Source organism: Falco naumanni, chromosome 9 (genome assembly GCF_017639655.2).
Source record: "Falco naumanni isolate bFalNau1 chromosome 9, bFalNau1.pat, whole genome shotgun sequence".
Taxonomy (NCBI): Eukaryota; Metazoa; Chordata; class Aves; order Falconiformes; family Falconidae; genus Falco; species Falco naumanni.
This window is the reverse complement of record NC_054062.1, coordinates 48,374,589-48,393,874: the sequence shown is the minus strand read 5'-3', so window position 1 is coordinate 48,393,874 and position 19,286 is coordinate 48,374,589. Positions and strand designations below refer to the sequence as shown.

Below are 19,286 nucleotides of genomic sequence, written 5' to 3'. Positions count from 1 at the left end.
CAAGAGTCCACAACTTTCCCATTTCAAATCAAAGGCACATCTTGTATCAAATCAAGCAAAATGTTTTAGGTTTCTAGAATAGCAAGAAAAAACTAAGGGTTTCTCTTCTTTTTCTTTTTTATTTTGATGTATGGAACCATAAAGCTATTGACATCTCTATGTTTCAGAAACAAATTCAGACCTCATTTTCTACACTACCTCCTTGAGTAAAGTCTTAGTGCTTGCCTGCAAACTTCTGAATGGCATTTCTTTGTCATATTATATTTTATTCAGGCTTTGCCAAGAGGTCTTTCTTAGAAGTATATTTATATTAAGAATTGCAAGCACCGTATACCAGCCCTAGAGCAATTCTTTCATAAATTAAGCTCTTTCAGAATTATGCATATAGCTACTTTTAAAGTGATTCTTTAGAAAGTTCTTACCCATTTCTGATCAATATATAGGCCAGTGTTCTAAAATTGTTAGGATCAGGTGATGCCACACATGTGTCCACAAACACCACAAGATTTGGGTCAGAGCTGTGAAGAGAAGCTTGAAGGAACAAACTCTGAGTCAGGTCAACATAGTAGGGAAAGTCATGCACTGGCCACAGGAAAGATGAGGAATTGTAGAATTTCAAGTTCATGTCGTATCTGCCATACTGGGTTTCATCAACGTTAATGACATCATTGGCATCGTACATTACTTGCACCCAGGTGTCCTGAAGCATTTTGCATTTGGTGTGCAAGTGAAGGTCCCTTTGCCTTTTGATGATGTAACCAGAAGCAGGCACTGTTATCACATTGGAGTAGGTGATTGTTTCATTGTTGCCCTGTTTGACACATTAGATAAGTACAAAATTACCACATATAGTCATGTCCACAGTGAGTACCATGACCTTCTCTGTATGTGCCAGGTCCTAGTATTAGTCAGTAAGAACATGGCATACTCAATGTCATACATACAAACCCAAGCATCCTGGATGGGATTGTTTGCTTAACTCTCTCCTATACTTTGTTCTCTAGAACATCACTCTGAAATAAATACAGGGATTACTTAAACCCTGGGAAGGACAACCTCCAGGAACACATGCTTCTTTTCTGTGTTTTGAATACCTGTGGGCCACAACACCCTTTGTGATTCATGACAGTTTTCCAAATATCTATTAAATTTCTATGCCCAGACTTGGACATCTCTCCTAAAATATGTTGATACCAACCTGTCTTTGTGTACCACAGCCGTTGTATGGAATGTTGAATATAACTTCAGTTGATGTAATTGTTGGTCTACAATGAGAGTCTGACAAGCTGGCGTCCCACACTGAGTAGCCACGTGACTGGAGATAGCGTCTGTCTATAACTGCGCGCATGGAAGTTGGCAAGCACACAAGGGCTAGGGAATAAAATATTAATTACTAGTGATTTCAGGTACTTGATAATGCCTGCATGTTATGACTTCAGCAAATACAATAAATTCTGTCATTTAGGGGAGAGAATTCATAAGCCAAACCACTTATTTTTATACCTTAGACCTTAATATGAATAAGCAATGGTGTCTGACAAACTTCAGCTGACCTTCAGTTAGTCTCCTGACAAAAATAAGTAGCTTACAATAGGCTGCTGCTGAGACCTCGGGCCAGTATCACCACTCACATGAAGATGCTAAGTGGAAGGTTTTATGAATAAGAATTCAAAAGCTCTTGTGGAAGGTGTAGAGCTAAATGTTCCCATTGGCTTGCAGAAACACTGTTTGGGTGGAAGAGGATCCTGAAACCACCTCCACAACATTTCACTGAATCCATGACATAAAAAAAAAAAAAAAAAAATGATCCCAGGGAGATTTTGGCTTTTGGTAGAGAGAGATATTTGATAACGCAGACCAACTGGCAATGCAAAGCCTCTTGAAAGGCAGTTACAAAGACAACAGACCCAAATGTGATGGCCATTGTTTGTGCCTGGCATGGCTGTGAGTGCACATTAGATAAACTTTCCCACTGGGACTGCAGGACAGAAGTGCAACATGACATCCAGAGAAGTGGCTTTGAAGATTTCATCTCCTGAATGTTTCTAGAGACTCATATATAAATTCATAATGTTCCTGAACCGCTGTTGGCATAGCTCTGCTTTGAATAGTTTGACTAGGAAGCTTCCAAAGGTCCTTTCTAACCAATATATCCATGAAAATATGTTCACAAAGGTAGAAAAAAGATATATGAATAATGACATGATAAGAAGAAATATGAATTTAGACTGGCCATCATAGAAAACATGTAAAGACAATTTGATACTTGAAGATTTTTTTTTAAATAAAATAATTTTTTTTTGTCTGAAAGTGATCCAGCAGTAACCAGTCATGAAATCCAAGTAGGAATGTTATCTATGTGGGATTTCTTCAACAACATCAACAAATCCTTATTTAGCAACTATAATCAGGGTATTAAAGATCCTTACCAAAGAAAACATTACAAACAGAACAGAAACTCACTGGTGTTCTGGTCTGCTGGAAAGGACTGATACTCAGCACGAAACCCTCTACTGGAATATTCAGAGTCACTGTGAAATCTGACAGTCAAAAAATTTGAGGATGATGTGTACGTGAGATAAGAACTAGAACAAATTTTTCCAAGCAGAGGAGATGTTTTGGGAGGCCCATCATAGATCTCAATATAGTCATTCTGGCATCCACCTTGCAACCTGAGGAAGAAATGTGAATATATAATAAAATGCATGATGTAAACTCTGCTTTTTAAGTGATGAACAAACAATAAACTAAGATACTGCACTCACACAACTCCCACGTAATATTTATACTTCATTTAAAAGCATGGGAAATGTGCTTGGGAGCTGTGGTTGTAGTTGAGATTTGGGACCCATTTATTGCCCAAGCAAGAAGTGGCTTACTTACTGAATGCTTATAAATGTGAGCATAACACGGAAATTATTTGTCACTTGTATCTGCCATAAACACTCAGCATTATCTGGATAATTCAAAGGATAAGAAGGACTCTGGATGGTTCCGGAGGAATTAAAAAGCAAGCCACCACAAATATATTTTTTAGCTAAAACAAAAAACAAACAAACAAACAAAAAACATAAGATACAATACTTAATAATTTAGATTTACCCCTCATTAAACGAAAAATACATTTTATGTATCTAAGCAAAAGCAACAGCAAGTTAAATCTCCAGAGAAACTGAAATAATGTGCTCTTCTCATTCAGGGTACAAGACTGATGACCTCCAGAGAACGGTGACTCTACCCTGTCCTTTTACATTTGGTAGGCCTAAAAAATATGTATCTATGAGAAAAAGCAGAAGCTCCTACTTAATAACATTGAAACTAGAAAATAAAGAAAAGATTTCCCAAAAAATCAATTCAGTGAAATCAGGCCAAGCAATAGAATCACATAGAAAAAGGAGACCAGTATGAAGGATTTGAAATGTAAAAATAATTTTTCAAAAAAAATTACAATGTAAAACTTGAAAAACTAAACTATATCAATGTATAAAAAAACCACATCAAAATTGATACACTGGACAGAAGAAAAAAGCCGACACACCTGGAGTAGTAAACGGTGGACTCGAAACATTTGTCATGGCCATGGCATCTGTAGGGGAGGAAGAGAAAGGAGCAAGTGAGGACCTTGTGGATGAAGGATAAGGGCACGTTTTCTCCCAGAGTGGGGACGCTGGGACCACCCGGTGACACAGATGATGCAGAGCCTGGGGGTCTCACCAGGGTGGTCTTCCATGGTGGGAACAAGGCAAAACAAAGCCCTTGAGCACCTCTCCAACACATAGCCAACAGTGGCCAACAAGGGCTGCTTCTTGAAAGCGTCCCGCTATTGAGGAAGGACAAGCAAGGGTACCTGAGCACACCACACCAGCATCTTCACTGTGGCCACAGTTGTGGATGCCCCAACCATTGTTCCTGCACTCGAAGAGGGACGACTCATTCCCTGTGCAGTGCACGTCATCCAGGTAGATGTTGCCGGTGCCTTGTCCAAAGTAGGCACTTGATGGTGCAGATACAGCATAGCCGCACCCCAGCTGCCTGCACACGACGTTGGCATCCTGCAGGTCCCAGCTGTCATCACAGACGGTGCCCCGGTTCCCATACTGGTAAATCTCTACACGCCCCTCACACCGGTTGCTGCCGTTCACCAGGCTCAGGGAGACACCTTGGGAAGGAGGAGACATGGAAAACACGGGAGACCCCTGATCACGCGGGCACCTTCTCTTGCTGCCACAATGGCAGTGCTCTCTAGAGTTTCAGGCCACCAGGACGGCCGCCCTCGGCATATCTACTCTGTGTGATTCCCTGGCTCTGCTGTGCCGTGGAGAAGACCAAATCCCACCCTGTGAGCCACAAAGTGGTACCGCCAGAGGCAGTGGCCAGCAAAACCGTGACAAAGTGAGACCCACCTGGAGGAATGGATACTGTGAAGCTGGGTGCCGTCGTCCTTGTGGCATCTGTAGGGGAGGAAGAGAAAGGAGCAAGTGAGGACCTTGTGGATGCAGGATAAGGGCACGTTTTCTCCCAGAGTGGGGACGCTGGGGACCACCCGGTGACACAGATGATGCAGAGCCTGGGGGTCTCACCAGGGTGGTCTTCCATGGTGGGAACAAAGCAAAACAAAGCCCTTGAGCACCTCTCCAACACATAGCCAACAGTGGCCAACAAGGGCTGCTTCTTGAAAGCGTCCCACTATTGAGGAAGGACAAGCAAGGGTACCTGAGCACACCACACCAGCATCTTCACTGTGGCCACAGTTGTGGATGCCCCAACCATTGTTCCTGCACTCGAAGAGGGACAACTCATTCCCTGTGCAGTGCACGTCATCCAGGTAGATGTTGCCGGTGCCTTGTCCAAAGTAGGCACTTGATGGTGCAGATACAGCATAGCCGCACCCCAGCTGCCTGCACACGACGTTGGCATCCTGCAGGTCCCAGCTGTCATCACAGACGGTGCCCCGGTTCCCATACTGGTAAATCTCTACACGCCCCTCACACCGGTTGCTGCCGTTCACCAGGCTCAGGGAGACACCTTGGGAAGGAGGAGACGTGGAAAACATGGGAGACCCCTGATCACGCGGGCACCTTCTCTTGCTGCCACAATGGCAGTGCTCTCTAGAGTTTCAGGCCACCAGGACGGCCGCCCTCGGCATAACTACTCTGTGTGATTCCCTGGCTCTGCTGTGCTGTGGAGAAGACCAAATCCCACCCTGTGAGCCACAAAGTGGTACCGCCAGAGGCAGTGGCCAGCAAAACCATGACAAAGTGAGACCCACCTGGAGGAATGGATACTGTGAAGCTGGGTGCGGTCGTCCTTGTGGCATCTGTAGGGGAGGAAGAGAAAGGAGCAAGTGAGGACCTTGTGGATGCAGGATAAGGGCACGTTTTCTCCCAGAGTGGGGACGCTGGGACCACCCGGTGACACAGATGATGCAGAGCCTGGGGGTCTCACCAGGGTGGTCTTCCATGGTGGGAACAAAGCAAAACAAAGCCCTTGAGCACCTCTCCAACACATAGCCAACAGTGGCCAACAAGGGCTGCTTCTTGAAAGCGTCTGGGTATTGAGGAAGGACAAGCAAGGGTACCTGAGCACACCACACCAGCATCTTCACTGTGGCCACAGTTGTGGATGCCCCAACCATTGTTCCTGCACTCGAAGAGGGACGACTCATTCCCTGTGCAGTGCACGTCATCCAGGTAGATGTTGCCGGTGCCTTGTCCAAAGTAGGCACTTGATGGTGCAGATACAGCATAGCCGCACCCCAGCTGCCTGCACACGACCTCGGCATCCTGCAGGTCCCAGCTGTCATCACAGACGGTGCCCCGGTTCCCATACTGGTAAATCTCTACACGCCCCTCACACCGGTTGCTGCCGTTCACCAGGCTCAGGGAGACACCTTGGGAAGGAGGAGACGTGGAAAACATGGGAGACCCCTGATCACGCGGGCACCTTCTCTTGCTGCCACAATGGCAGTGCTCTCTAGAGTTTCAGGCCACCAGGACGGCCGCCCTCGGCATAACTACTCTGTGTGATTCCCTGGCTCTGCTGTGCCGTGGAGAAGACCAAATCCCACCCTGTGAGCCACAAAGTGGTACCGCCAGAGGCAGTGGCCAGCAAAACCGTGACAAAGTGAGACCCACCTGGAGGAATGGATACTGTGAAGCTGGGTGCCGTCGTCCTTGTGGCATCTGTAGGGGAGGAAGAGAAAGGAGCAAGTGAGGACCTTGTGGATGCAGGATAAGGGCACGTTTTCTCCCAGAGTGGGGACGCTGGGACCACCCGGTGACACAGATGATGCAGAGCCTGGGGGTCTCACCAGGGTGGTCTTCCATGGTGGGAACAAGGCAAAACAAAGCCCTTGAGCACCTCTCCAACACATAGCCAACAGTGGCCAACAAGGGCTGCTTCTTGAAAGCGTCCCGCTATTGAGGAAGGACAAGCAAGGGTACCTGAGCACACCACACCAGCATCTTCACTGTGGCCACAGTTGTGGATGCCCCAACCATTGTTCCTGCACTCGAAGAGGGACAACTCATTCCCTGTGCAGTGCACGTCATCCAGGTAGATGTTGCCGGTGCCTTGTCCAAAGTAGGCACTTGATGGTGCAGATACAGCATAGCCGCACCCCAGCTGCCTGCACACGACGTTGGCATCCTGCAGGTCCCAGCTGTCATCACAGACGGTGCCCCGGTTCCCATACTGGTAAATCTCTACACGCCCCTCACACCGGTTCCTGCCGTTCACCAGGCTCAGGGAGACACCTTTGGAAGGAGGAGACATGGAAAACATGGGAGACCCCTGATCACGCGAGCACCTTCTCTTGCTGCCACAATGGCAGTGCTCTCTAGAGTTTCAGGCCACCAGGACGGCCGCCCTCAGCAAAACTACTCTGTGTGATTCCCTGGCTCTGCTGTGCCGTGGAGAAGACCAAATCCCACCCTGTGAGCCACAAAGTGGTACCGCCAGAGGCAGTGGCCAGCAAAACCGTGACAAAGTGAGACCCACCTGGAGGAATGGATACTGTGAAGCTGGGTGCGGTCGTCCTTGTGGCATCTGTAGGGGAGGAAGAGAAAGGAGCAAGTGAGGAACTTGTGGATGCAGGATAAGGGCACGTTTTCTCCCAGAGTGGGGACGCTGGGACCACCCGGTGACACAGATGATGCAGAGCCTGGGGGTCTCACCAGGGTGGTCTTCCATGGTGGGAACAAGGCAAAACAAAGCCCTTGAGCACCTCTCCAACACATAGCCAACAGTGGCCAACAAGGGCTGCTTCTTGAAAGCGTCCCGCTATTGAGGAAGGACAAGCAAGGGTACCTGAGCACACCACACCAGCATCTTCACCGTGGCCACAGTTGTGGATGCCCCAACCATTGTTCCTGCACTCGAAGAGGGACAACTCATTCCCTGTGCAGTGCACGTCATCCAGGTAGATGTTGCCGGTGCCTTGTCCAAAGTAGGCACTTGATGGTGCAGATACAGCATAGCCGCACCCCAGCTGCCTGCACACGACGTTGGCATCCTGCAGGTCCCAGCTGTCATCACAGACGGTGCCCCGGTTCCCATACTGGTAAATCTCTACACGCCCCTCACACCGGTTGCTGCCGTTCACCAGGCTCAGGGAGACACCTTGGGAAGGAGGAGACATGGAAAACATGGGAGACCCCTGATCACGCGGGCACCTTCTCTTGCTGCCACAATGGCAGTGCTCTCTAGAGTTTCAGGCCACCAGGACGGCCGCCCTCGGCATAACTACTCTGTGTGATTCCCTGGCTCTGCTGTGCCGTGGAGAAGACCAAATCCCACCCTGTGAGCCACAAAGTGGTACCGCCAGAGGCAGTGGCCAGCAAAACCGTGACAAAGTGAGACCCACCTGGAGGAATGGATACTGTGAAGCTGGGTGCCGTCGTCCTTGTGGCATCTGTAGGGGAGGAAGAGAAAGGAGCAAGTGAGGACCTTGTGGATGCAGGATAAGGGCACGTTTTCTCCCAGAGTGGGGACGCTGGGACCACCCGGTGACACAGATGATGCAGAGCCTGGGGGTCTCACCAGGGTGGTCTTCCATGGTGGGAACAAGGCAAAACAAAGCCCTTGAGCACCTCTCCAACACATAGCCAACAGTGGCCAACAAGGGCTGCTTCTTGAAAGCGTCCCGCTATTGAGGAAGGACAAGCAAGGGTACCTGAGCACACCACACCAGCATCTTCACCGTGGCCACAGTTGTGGATGCCCCAACCATTGTTCCTGCACTCGAAGAGGGACAACTCATTCCCTGTGCAGTGCACGTCATCCAGGTAGATGTTGCCGGTGCCTTGTCCAAAGTAGGCACTTGATGGTGCAGATACAGCATAGCCGCACCCCAGCTGCCTGCACACGACGTTGGCATCCTGCAGGTCCCAGCTGTCATCACAGACGGTGCCCCGGTTCCCATACTGGTAAATCTCTACACGCCCCTCACACCGGTTCCTGCCGTTCACCAGGCTCAGGGAGACACCTTGGGAAGGAGGAGACATGGAAAACATGGGAGACCCCTGATCACGCGGGCACCTTCTCTTGCTGCCACAATGGCAGTGCTCTCTAGAGTTTCAGGCCACCAGGACGGCCGCCCTCAGCAAAACTACTCTGTGTGATTCCCTGGCTCTGCTGTGCCGTGGAGAAGACCAAATCCCACCCTGTGAGCCACAAAGTGGTACCGCCAGAGGCAGTGGCCAGCAAAACCGTGACAAAGTGAGACCCACCTGGAGGAATGGATACTGTGAAGCTGGGTGCGGTCGTCCTTGTGGCATCTGTAGGGGAGGAAGAGAAAGGAGCAAGTGAGGAACTTGTGGATGCAGGATAAGGGCACGTTTTCTCCCAGAGTGGGGACGCTGGGACCACCCGGTGACACAGATGATGCAGAGCCTGGGGGTCTCACCAGGGTGGTCTTCCATGGTGGGAACAAAGCAAAACAAAGCCCTTGAGCACCTCTCCAACACATAGCCAACAGTGGCCAACAAGGGCTGCTTCTTGAAAGCGTCCCACTATTGAGGAAGGACAAGCAAGGGTACCTGAGCACACCACACCAGCATCTTCACCGTGGCCACAGTTGTGGATGCCCCAACCATTGTTCCTGCACTCGAAGAGGGACGACTCATTCCCTGTGCAGTGCACGTCATCCAGGTAGATGTTGCCGGTGCCTTGTCCAAAGTAGGCACTTGATGGTGCAGATACAGCATAGCCGCACCCCAGCTGCCTGCACACGACGTTGGCATCCTGCAGGTCCCAGCTGTCATCACAGACGGTGCCCCGGTTCCCATACTGGTAAATCTCTACACGCCCCTCACACCGGTTCCTGCCGTTCACCAGGCTCAGGGAGACACCTTGGGAAGGAGGAGACATGGAAAACATGGGAGACCCCTGATCATGCGGGCACCTTCTCTTGCTGCCACAATGGCAGTGCTCTCTAGAGTTTCAGGCCACCAGGACGGCCGCCCTCGGCAAAACTACTCTGTGTGATTCCCTGGCTCTGCTGTGCCGTGGAGAAGACCAAATCCCACCCTGTGAGCCACAAAGTGGTACCGCCAGAGGCAGTGGCCAGCAAAACCGTGACAAAGTGAGACCCACCTGGAGGAATGGATACTGTGAAGCTGGGTGCCGTCGTCCTTGTGGCATCTGTAGGGGAGGAAGAGAAAGGAGCAAGTGAGGACCTTGTGGATGCAGGATAAGGGCACGTTTTCTCCCAGAGTGGGGACGCTGGGACCACCCGGTGACACAGATGATGCAGAGCCTGGGGGTCTCACCAGGGTGGTCTTCCATGGTGGGAACAAGGCAAAACAAAGCCCTTGAGCACCTCTCCAACACATAGCCAACAGTGGCCAACAAGGGCTGCTTCTTGAAAGCGTCCCACTATTGAGGAAGGACAAGCAAGGGTACCTGAGCACACCACACCAGCATCTTCACCGTGGCCACAGTTGTGGATGCCCCAACCATTGTTCCTGCACTCGAAGAGGGACAACTCATTCCCTGTGCAGTGCACGTCATCCAGGTAGATGTTGCCGGTGCCTTGTCCAAAGTAGGCACTTGATGGTGCAGATACAGCATAGCCGCACCCCAGCTGCCTGCACACGACGTTGGCATCCTGCAGGTCCCAGCTGTCATCACAGACGGTGCCCCGGTTCCCATACTGGTAAATCTCTACACGCCCCTCACACCGGTTCCTGCCGTTCACCAGGCTCAGGGAGACACCTTGGGAAGGAGGAGACATGGAAAACATGGGAGACCCCTGATCACGCGGGCACCTTCTCTTGCTGCCACAATGGCAGTGCTCTCTAGAGTTTCAGGCCACCAGGACGGCCGCCCTCAGCAAAACTACTCTGTGTGAATCCCTGGCTCTGCTGTGCCGTGGAGAAGACCAAATCCCACCCTGTGAGCCACAAAGTGGTACCGCCAGAGGCAGTGGCCAGCAAAACCGTGACAAAGTGAGACCCACCTGGAGGAATGGATACTGTGAAGCTGGGTGCCGTCGTCCTTGTGGCATCTGTAGGGGAGGAAGAGAAAGGAGCAAGTGAGGACCTTGTGGATGCAGGATAAGGGCACGTTTTCTCCCAGAGTGGGGACGCTGGGACCACCCGGTGACACAGATGATGCAGAGCCTGGGGGTCTCACCAGGGTGGTCTTCCATGGTGGGAACAAGGCAAAACAAAGCCCTTGAGCACCTCTCCAACACATAGCCAACAGTGGCCAACAAGGGCTGTTTCTTGAAAGCGTCCCACTATTGAGGAAGGACAAGCAAGGGTACCTGAGCACACCACACCAGCATCTTCACCGTGGCCACAGTTGTGGATGCCCCAACCATTGTTCCTGCACTCGAAGAGGGACAACTCATTCCCTGTGCAGTGCACGTCATCCAGGTAGATGTTGCCGGTGCCTTGTCCAAAGTAGGCACTTGATGGTGCAGATACAGCATAGCCGCACCCCAGCTGCCTGCACACGACGTTGGCATCCTGCAGGTCCCAGCTGTCATCACAGACGGTGCCCCGGTTCCCATACTGGTAAATCTCTACACGCCCCTCACACCGGTTCCTGCCGTTCACCAGGCTCAGGGAGACACCTTGGGAAGGAGGAGACATGGAAAACATGGGAGACCCCTGATCACGCGGGCACCTTCTCTTGCTGCCACAATGGCAGTGCTCTCTAGAGTTTCAGGCCACCAGGACGGCCGCCCTCAGCAAAACTACTCTGTGTGAATCCCTGGCTCTGCTGTGCCGTGGAGAAGACCAAATCCCACCCTGTGAGCCACAAAGTGGTACCGCCAGAGGCAGTGGCCAGCAAAACCGTGACAAAGTGAGACCCACCTGGAGGAATGGATACTGTGAAGCTGGGTGCGGTCGTCCTTGTGGCATCTGTAGGGGAGGAAGAGAAAGGAGCAAGTGAGGAACTTGTGGATGCAGGATAAGGGCACGTTTTCTCCCAGAGTGGGGACGCTGGGACCACCCGGTGACACAGATGATGCAGAGCCTGGGGGTCTCACCAGGGTGGTCTTCCATGGTGGGAACAAAGCAAAACAAAGCCCTTGAGCACCTCTCCAACACATAGCCAACAGTGGCCAACAAGGGCTGCTTCTTGAAAGCGTCCCACTATTGAGGAAGGACAAGCAAGGGTACCTGAGCACACCACACCAGCATCTTCACTGTGGCCACAGTTGTGGATGCCCCAACCATTGTTCCTGCACTCGAAGAGGGACGACTCATTCCCTGTGCAGTGCACGTCATCCAGGTAGATGTTGCCGGTGCCTTGTCCAAAGTAGGCACTTGATGGTGCAGATACAGCATAGCCGCACCCCAGCTGCCTGCACACGACGTTGGCATCCTGCAGGTCCCAGCTGTCATCACAGACGGTGCCCCGGTTCCCATACTGGTAAATCTCTACACGCCCCTCACACCGGTTCCTGCCGTTCACCAGGCTCAGGGAGACACCTTGGGAAGGAGGAGACATGGAAAACATGGGAGACCCCTGATCATGCGGGCACCTTCTCTTGCTGCCACAATGGCAGTGCTCTCTAGAGTTTCAGGCCACCAGGACGGCCGCCCTCGGCAAAACTACTCTGTGTGATTCCCTGGCTCTGCTGTGCCGTGGAGAAGACCAAATCCCACCCTGTGAGCCACAAAGTGGTACCGCCAGAGGCAGTGGCCAGCAAAACCGTGACAAAGTGAGACCCACCTGGAGGAATGGATACTGTGAAGCTGGGTGCCGTCGTCCTTGTGGCATCTGTAGGGGAGGAAGAGAAAGGAGCAAGTGAGGACCTTGTGGATGCAGGATAAGGGCACGTTTTCTCCCAGAGTGGGGACGCTGGGACCACCCGGTGACACAGATGATGCAGAGCCTGGGGGTCTCACCAGGGTGGTCTTCCATGGTGGGAACAAGGCAAAACAAAGCCCTTGAGCACCTCTCCAACACATAGCCAACAGTGGCCAACAAGGGCTGCTTCTTGAAAGCGTCCCACTATTGAGGAAGGACAAGCAAGGGTACCTGAGCACACCACACCAGCATCTTCACCGTGGCCACAGTTGTGGATGCCCCAACCATTGTTCCTGCACTCGAAGAGGGACAACTCATTCCCTGTGCAGTGCACGTCATCCAGGTAGATGTTGCCGGTGCCTTGTCCAAAGTAGGCACTTGATGGTGCAGATACAGCATAGCCGCACCCCAGCTGCCTGCACACGACGTTGGCATCCTGCAGGTCCCAGCTGTCATCACAGACGGTGCCCCGGTTCCCATACTGGTAAATCTCTACACGCCCCTCACACCGGTTCCTGCCGTTCACCAGGCTCAGGGAGACACCTTGGGAAGGAGGAGACATGGAAAACATGGGAGACCCCTGATCACGCGGGCACCTTCTCTTGCTGCCACAATGGCAGTGCTCTCTAGAGTTTCAGGCCACCAGGACGGCCGCCCTCAGCAAAACTACTCTGTGTGAATCCCTGGCTCTGCTGTGCCGTGGAGAAGACCAAATCCCACCCTGTGAGCCACAAAGTGGTACCGCCAGAGGCAGTGGCCAGCAAAACCGTGACAAAGTGAGACCCACCTGGAGGAATGGATACTGTGAAGCTGGGTGCCGTCGTCCTTGTGGCATCTGTAGGGGAGGAAGAGAAAGGAGCAAGTGAGGACCTTGTGGATGCAGGATAAGGGCACGTTTTCTCCCAGAGTGGGGATGCTGGGACCACCCGGTGACACAGATGATGCAGAGCCTGGGGGTCTCACCAGGGTGGTCTTCCATGGTGGGAACAAGGCAAAACAAAGCCCTTGAGCACCTCTCCAACACATAGCCAACAGTGGCCAACAAGGGCTGTTTCTTGAAAGCGTCCCACTATTGAGGAAGGACAAGCAAGGGTACCTGAGCACACCACACCAGCATCTTCACCGTGGCCACAGTTGTGGATGCCCCAACCATTGTTCCTGCACTCGAAGAGGGACGACTCATTCCCTGTGCAGTGCACGTCATCCAGGTAGATGTTGCCGGTGCCTTGTCCAAAGTAGGCACTTGATGGTGCAGATACAGCATAGCCGCACCCCAGCTGCCTGCACACGACCTCGGCATCCTGCAGGTCCCAGCTGTCATCACAGACGGTGCCCCGGTTCCCATACTGGTAAATCTCTACACGCCCCTCACACCGGTTGCTGCCGTTCACCAGGCTCAGGGAGACACCTTGGGAAGGAGGAGACGTGGAAAACATGGGAGACCCCTGATCACGCGGGCACCTTCTCTTGCTGCCACAATGGCAGTGCTCTCTAGAGTTTCAGGCCACCAGGACGGCCGCCCTCGGCATAACTACTCTGTGTGATTCCCTGGCTCTGCTGTGCTGTGGAGAAGACCAAATCCCACCCTGTGAGCCACAAAGTGGTACCGCCAGAGGCAGTGGCCAGCAAAACCGTGACAAAGTGAGACCCACCTGGAGGAATGGATACTGTGAAGCTGGGTGCCGTCGTCCTTGTGGCATCTGTAGGGGAGGAAGAGAAAGGAGCAAGTGAGGACCTTGTGGATGCAGGATAAGGGCACGTTTTCTCCCAGAGTGGGGACGCTGGGACCACCCGGTGACACAGATGATGCAGAGCCTGGGGGTCTCACCAGGGTGGTCTTCCATGGTGGGAACAAGGCAAAACAAAGCCCTTGAGCACCTCTCCAACACATAGCCAACAGTGGCCAACAAGGGCTGCTTCTTGAAAGCGTCCCGCTATTGAGGAAGGACAAGCAAGGGTACCTGAGCACACCACACCAGCATCTTCACTGTGGCCACAGTTGTGGATGCCCCAACCATTGTTCCTGCACTCGAAGAGGGACAACTCATTCCCTGTGCAGTGCACGTCATCCAGGTAGATGTTGCCGGTGCCTTGTCCAAAGTAGGCACTTGATGGTGCAGATACAGCATAGCCGCACCCCAGCTGCCTGCACACGACGTTGGCATCCTGCAGGTCCCAGCTGTCATCACAGACGGTGCCCCGGTTCCCATACTGGTAAATCTCTACACGCCCCTCACACCGGTTCCTGCCGTTCACCAGGCTCAGGGAGACACCTTGGGAAGGAGGAGACATGGAAAACATGGGAGACCCCTGATCACGCGGGCACCTTCTCTTGCTGCCACAATGGCAGTGCTCTCTAGAGTTTCAGGCCACCAGGACGGCCGCCCTCAGCAAAACTACTCTGTGTGATTCCCTGGCTCTGCTGTGCCGTGGAGAAGACCAAATCCCACCCTGTGAGCCACAAAGTGGTACCGCCAGAGGCAGTGGCCAGCAAAACCGTGACAAAGTGAGACCCACCTGGAGGAATGGATACTGTGAAGCTGGGTGCGGTCGTCCTTGTGGCATCTGTAGGGGAGGAAGAGAAAGGAGCAAGTGAGGAACTTGTGGATGCAGGATAAGGGCACGTTTTCTCCCAGAGTGGGGACGCTGGGACCACCCGGTGACACAGATGATGCAGAGCCTGGGGGTCTCACCAGGGTGGTCTTCCATGGTGGGAACAAAGCAAAACAAAGCCCTTGAGCACCTCTCCAACACATAGCCAACAGTGGCCAACAAGGGCTGCTTCTTGAAAGCGTCTGGGTATTGAGGAAGGACAAGCAAGGGTACCTGAGCACACCACACCAGCATCTTCACCGTGGCCACAGTTGTGGATGCCCCAACCATTGTTCCTGCACTCGAAGAGGGACAACTCATTCCCTGTGCAGTGCACGTCATCCAGGTAGATGTTGCCGGTGCCTTGTCCAAAGTAGGCACTTGATGGTGCAGATACAGCATAGCCGCACCCCAGCTGCCTGCACACAACCTCGGCATCCTGCAGGTCCCAGCTGTCATCACAGACGGTGCCCCGGTTCCCATACTGGTAAATCTCTACACGCCCCTCACACCGGTTCCTGCCGTTCACCAGGTTCAGGGAGACACCTTGGGAAGGAGGAGACATGGAAAACATGGGAGACCCCTGATCACGCGGGCACCTTCTCTTGCTGCCACAATGGCAGTGCTCTCTAGAGTTTCAGGCCACCAGGACGGCCGCCCTCAGCAAAACTACTCTGTGTGATTCCCTGGCTCTGCTGTGCCGTGGAGAAGACCAAATCCCACCCTGTGAGCCACAAAGTGGTACCGCCAGAGGCAGTGGCCAGCAAAACCGTGACAAAGTGAGACCCACCTGGAGGAATGGATACTGTGAAGCTGGGTGCGGTCGTCCTTGTGGCATCTGTAGGGGAGGAAGAGAAAGGAGCAAGTGAGGACCTTGTGGATGCAGGATAAGGGCACGTTTTCTCCCAGAGTGGGGACGCTGGGACCACCTGGTGACACAGATGATGCAGAGCCTGGGGGTCTCACCAGGGTGGTCTTCCATGGTGGGAACAAGGCAAAACAAAGCCCTTGAGCACCTCTCCAACACATAGCCAACAGTGGCCAACAAGGGCTGCTTCTTGAAAGCGTCCCGCTATTGAGGAAGGACAAGCAAGGGTACCTGAGCACACCACACCAGCATCTTCACTGTGGCCACAGTTGTGGATGCCCCAACCATTGTTCCTGCACTCGAAGAGGGACAACTCATTCCCTGTGCAGTGCACGTCATCCAGGTAGATGTTGCCGGTGCCTTGTCCAAAGTAGGCACTTGATGGTGCAGATACAGCATAGCCGCACCCCAGCTGCCTGCACACGACCTCGGCATCCTGCAGGTCCCAGCTGTCATCACAGACGGTGCCCCGGTTCCCATACTGGTAAATCTCTACACGCCCCTCACACCGGTTGCTGCCGTTCACCAGGCTCAGGGAGACACCTTGGGAAGGAGGAGACGTGGAAAACATGGGAGACCCCTGATCACGCGGGCACCTTCTCTTGCTGCCACAATGGCAGTGCTCTCTAGAGTTTCAGGCCACCAGGACGGCCGCCCTCGGCATAACTACTCTGTGTGATTCCCTGGCTCTGCTGTGCTGTGGAGAAGACCAAATCCCACCCTGTGAGCCACAAAGTGGTACCGCCAGAGGCAGTGGCCAGCAAAACCGTGACAAAGTGAGACCCACCTGGAGGAATGGATACTGTGAAGCTGGGTGCGGTCGTCCTTGTGGCATCTGTAGGGGAGGAAGAGAAAGGAGCAAGTGAGGACCTTGTGGATGCAGGATAAGGGCACGTTTTCTCCCAGAGTGGGGACGCTGGGACCACCCGGTGACACAGATGATGCAGAGCCTGGGGGTCTCACCAGGGTGGTCTTCCATGGTGGGAACAAGGCAAAACAAAGCCCTTGAGCACCTCTCCAACACATAGCCAACAGTGGCCAACAAGGGCTGCTTCTTGAAAGCGTCCCGCTATTGAGGAAGGACAAGCAAGGGTACCTGAGCACACCACACCAGCATCTTCACTGTGGCCACAGTTGTGGATGCCCCAACCATTGTTCCTGCACTCGAAGAGGGACAACTCATTCCCTGTGCAGTGCACGTCATCCAGGTAGATGTTGCCGGTGCCTTGTCCAAAGTAGGCACTTGATGGTGCAGATACAGCATAGCCGCACCCCAGCTGCCTGCACACGACGTTGGCATCCTGCAGGTCCCAGCTGTCATCACAGACGGTGCCCCGGTTCCCATACTGGTAAATCTCTACACGCCCCTCACACCGGTTCCTGCCGTTCACCAGGCTCAGGGAGACACCTTGGGAAGGAGGAGACATGGAAAACATGGGAGACCCCTGATCACGCGGGCACCTTCTCTTGCTGCCACAATGGCAGTGCTCTCTAGAGTTTCAGGCCACCAGGACGGCCGCCCTCGGCATAACTACTCTGTGTGATTCCCTGGCTCTGCTGTGCCGTGGAGAAGACCAAATCCCACCCTGTGAGCCACAAAGTGGTACCGCCAGAGGCAGTGGCCAGCAAAACCGTGACAAAGTGAGACCCACCTGGAGGAATGGATACTGTGAAGCTGGGTGCGGTCGTCCTTGTGGCATCTGTAGGGGAGGAAGAGAAAGGAGCAAGTGAGGAACTTGTGGATGCAGGATAAGGGCACGTTTTCTCCCAGAGTGGGGACGCTGGGACCACCCGGTGACACAGATGATGCAGAGCCTGGGGGTCTCACCAGGGTGGTCTTCCATGGTGGGAACAAGGCAAAACAAAGCCCTTGAGCACCTCTCCAACACATAGCCAACAGTGGCCAACAAGGGCTGCTTCTTGAAAGCGTCCCACTATTGAGGAAGGACAAGCAAGGGTACCTGAGCACACCACACCAGCATCTTCACTGTGGCCACAGTTGTGGATGCCCCAACCATTGTTCCTGCACTCGAAGAGGGACGACTCATTCCCTGTGCAGTGCACGTCATCCAGGTAGATGTTGCCGGTGCCTTGTCCAAAGTAGGCACTTGATGGTGCAGATACAGCATAGCCGCACCCCAGCTGCCTGCACACAACCTCGGCATCCTGCAGGTCCCAGCTGTCATCACAGACGGTGCCCCGGTTCCCATACTGGTAAATCTCTACACGCCCCTCACACCGGTTCCTGCCGTTCACCAGGCTCAGGGAGACACCTTGGGAAGGAGGAGACATGGAAAACATGGGAGACCCCTGATCATGCGGGCACCTTCTCTTGCTGCCACAATGGCAGTGCTCTCTAGAGTTTCAGGCCACCAGGACGGCCGCCCTCAGCAAAACTACTCTGTGTGATTCCCTGGCTCTGCTGTGCCGTGGAGAAGACCAAATCCCACCCTGTGAGCCACAAAGTGGTACCGCCAGAGGCAGTGGCCAGCAAAACCGTGACAAAGTGAGACCCACCTGGAGGAATGGATACTGTGAAGCTGGGTGCGGTCGTCCTTGTGGCATCTGTAGGGGAGGAAGAGAAAGGAGCAAGTGAGGACCTTGTGGATGCAGGATAAGGGCACGTTTTCTCCCAGAGTGGGGACGCTGGGACCACCCGGTGACACAGATGATGCAGAGCATGTTAGAGGACGAAATCCCACTCTGTTAGCCATTTTTAAGCCATTTTTTTTCAGGGAAATGAGCCATAATTTCTTTGTCAGCATGAGAGGTTGCAGATATCACTGACCTTATAAACTTTAAGGTCAGGTGGAACACTGCTCTGAGCCATCTTCCCTCTGAAAATGTCTCAATCATTACTGGTTAGCTGGACTAAATTACTTTTGAAGTTTCAGTCTCAAGCATTCCATAATTCTTTGGTTCTGTGATTCTGTGATTATTGTAGTAAATTGCTGTTTTTCATTCAATCACTATGTTTGACAGTGAAAGTCGTAAAGAAATTCAGTTGAGGTATGTTTTCCCTAGATAGATGCACATTTGTTGATGCGGGGTCCTCTACTGCAGACGTTTGCTCTCTCCAGGTTTTATGCTGCATGCCTGATAGCCTCCCAAGGACATGGCTGGCAGAATAATCTCCTGCCCTGGGGCCTGTGGTTCACAGTACCATGCTCTTATGTGTCTCTCCTGCTACCATGCCTCTTTGGCCCCCCATGCTTGGGTATTAACTATTACAGCTCAAAAATAATACATAGACAGAAAACATGAGAAATGTAGACACACCTGAAGATGTTAGGATGGTGACATTTTGGATCTTATTTGTAATTGTGAAGGGAAGAGAAGAAAGAAGCAAGTGAGGAAAGTTTTATCACAATAAAGCTATAAAGATTACTCTCCCAGATCCATACATTTCAATTGTGGGAACTATTTCAGAAATTAAAAACAAAACAATGATGTAGAACTTGTTTCTAAAGTCACATACTCGTTCCACATGGTGACTCGTACAACAGAATACTGACTCACAGCTTTGGACAAGACAGGAGATTTGTTGGTGAGATTTGTT

At 52.5% G+C, this 19,286-nt stretch overlaps 1 protein-coding gene across 1 annotated transcript in view; it reads right to left on the bottom strand.

Annotated features, from left to right (window-relative positions):
• DMBT1 (deleted in malignant brain tumors 1) overlaps window positions 1-18,028 on the bottom strand; it is a 42,286-nt gene extending 24,258 nt beyond the window's left edge. The window contains exons 1-24 of the mRNA XM_040606699.1: window positions 17,663-18,028; window positions 16,816-17,172; window positions 16,531-16,562; window positions 15,959-16,326; window positions 15,041-15,405; window positions 14,665-14,686; window positions 14,221-14,540; window positions 13,352-13,712; window positions 12,473-12,810; window positions 11,634-12,003; window positions 10,743-11,080; window positions 9,878-10,252; window positions 9,039-9,408; window positions 8,533-8,541; window positions 8,174-8,485; window positions 7,309-7,620; window positions 6,311-6,755; window positions 5,516-5,952; window positions 4,581-5,025; window positions 3,815-4,221; window positions 2,884-3,037; window positions 2,464-2,672; window positions 1,199-1,371; window positions 423-811 (exon numbers count right to left, since the gene is read on the bottom strand). Coding sequence (XP_040462633.1) covers window positions 423-811; window positions 1,199-1,371; window positions 2,464-2,672; window positions 2,884-3,037; window positions 3,815-4,221; window positions 4,581-5,025; window positions 5,516-5,952; window positions 6,311-6,755; window positions 7,309-7,620; window positions 8,174-8,485; window positions 8,533-8,541; window positions 9,039-9,408; window positions 9,878-10,252; window positions 10,743-11,080; window positions 11,634-12,003; window positions 12,473-12,810; window positions 13,352-13,712; window positions 14,221-14,540; window positions 14,665-14,686; window positions 15,041-15,405; window positions 15,959-16,326; window positions 16,531-16,562; window positions 16,816-17,172; window positions 17,663-18,028 — 7,274 coding nt within the window. The remainder of the gene's footprint in view (window positions 1-422; window positions 812-1,198; window positions 1,372-2,463; window positions 2,673-2,883; window positions 3,038-3,814; window positions 4,222-4,580; window positions 5,026-5,515; window positions 5,953-6,310; window positions 6,756-7,308; window positions 7,621-8,173; window positions 8,486-8,532; window positions 8,542-9,038; window positions 9,409-9,877; window positions 10,253-10,742; window positions 11,081-11,633; window positions 12,004-12,472; window positions 12,811-13,351; window positions 13,713-14,220; window positions 14,541-14,664; window positions 14,687-15,040; window positions 15,406-15,958; window positions 16,327-16,530; window positions 16,563-16,815; window positions 17,173-17,662) is intronic.
• Between the last annotated feature and the right edge of the window lie 1,258 nt (window positions 18,029-19,286).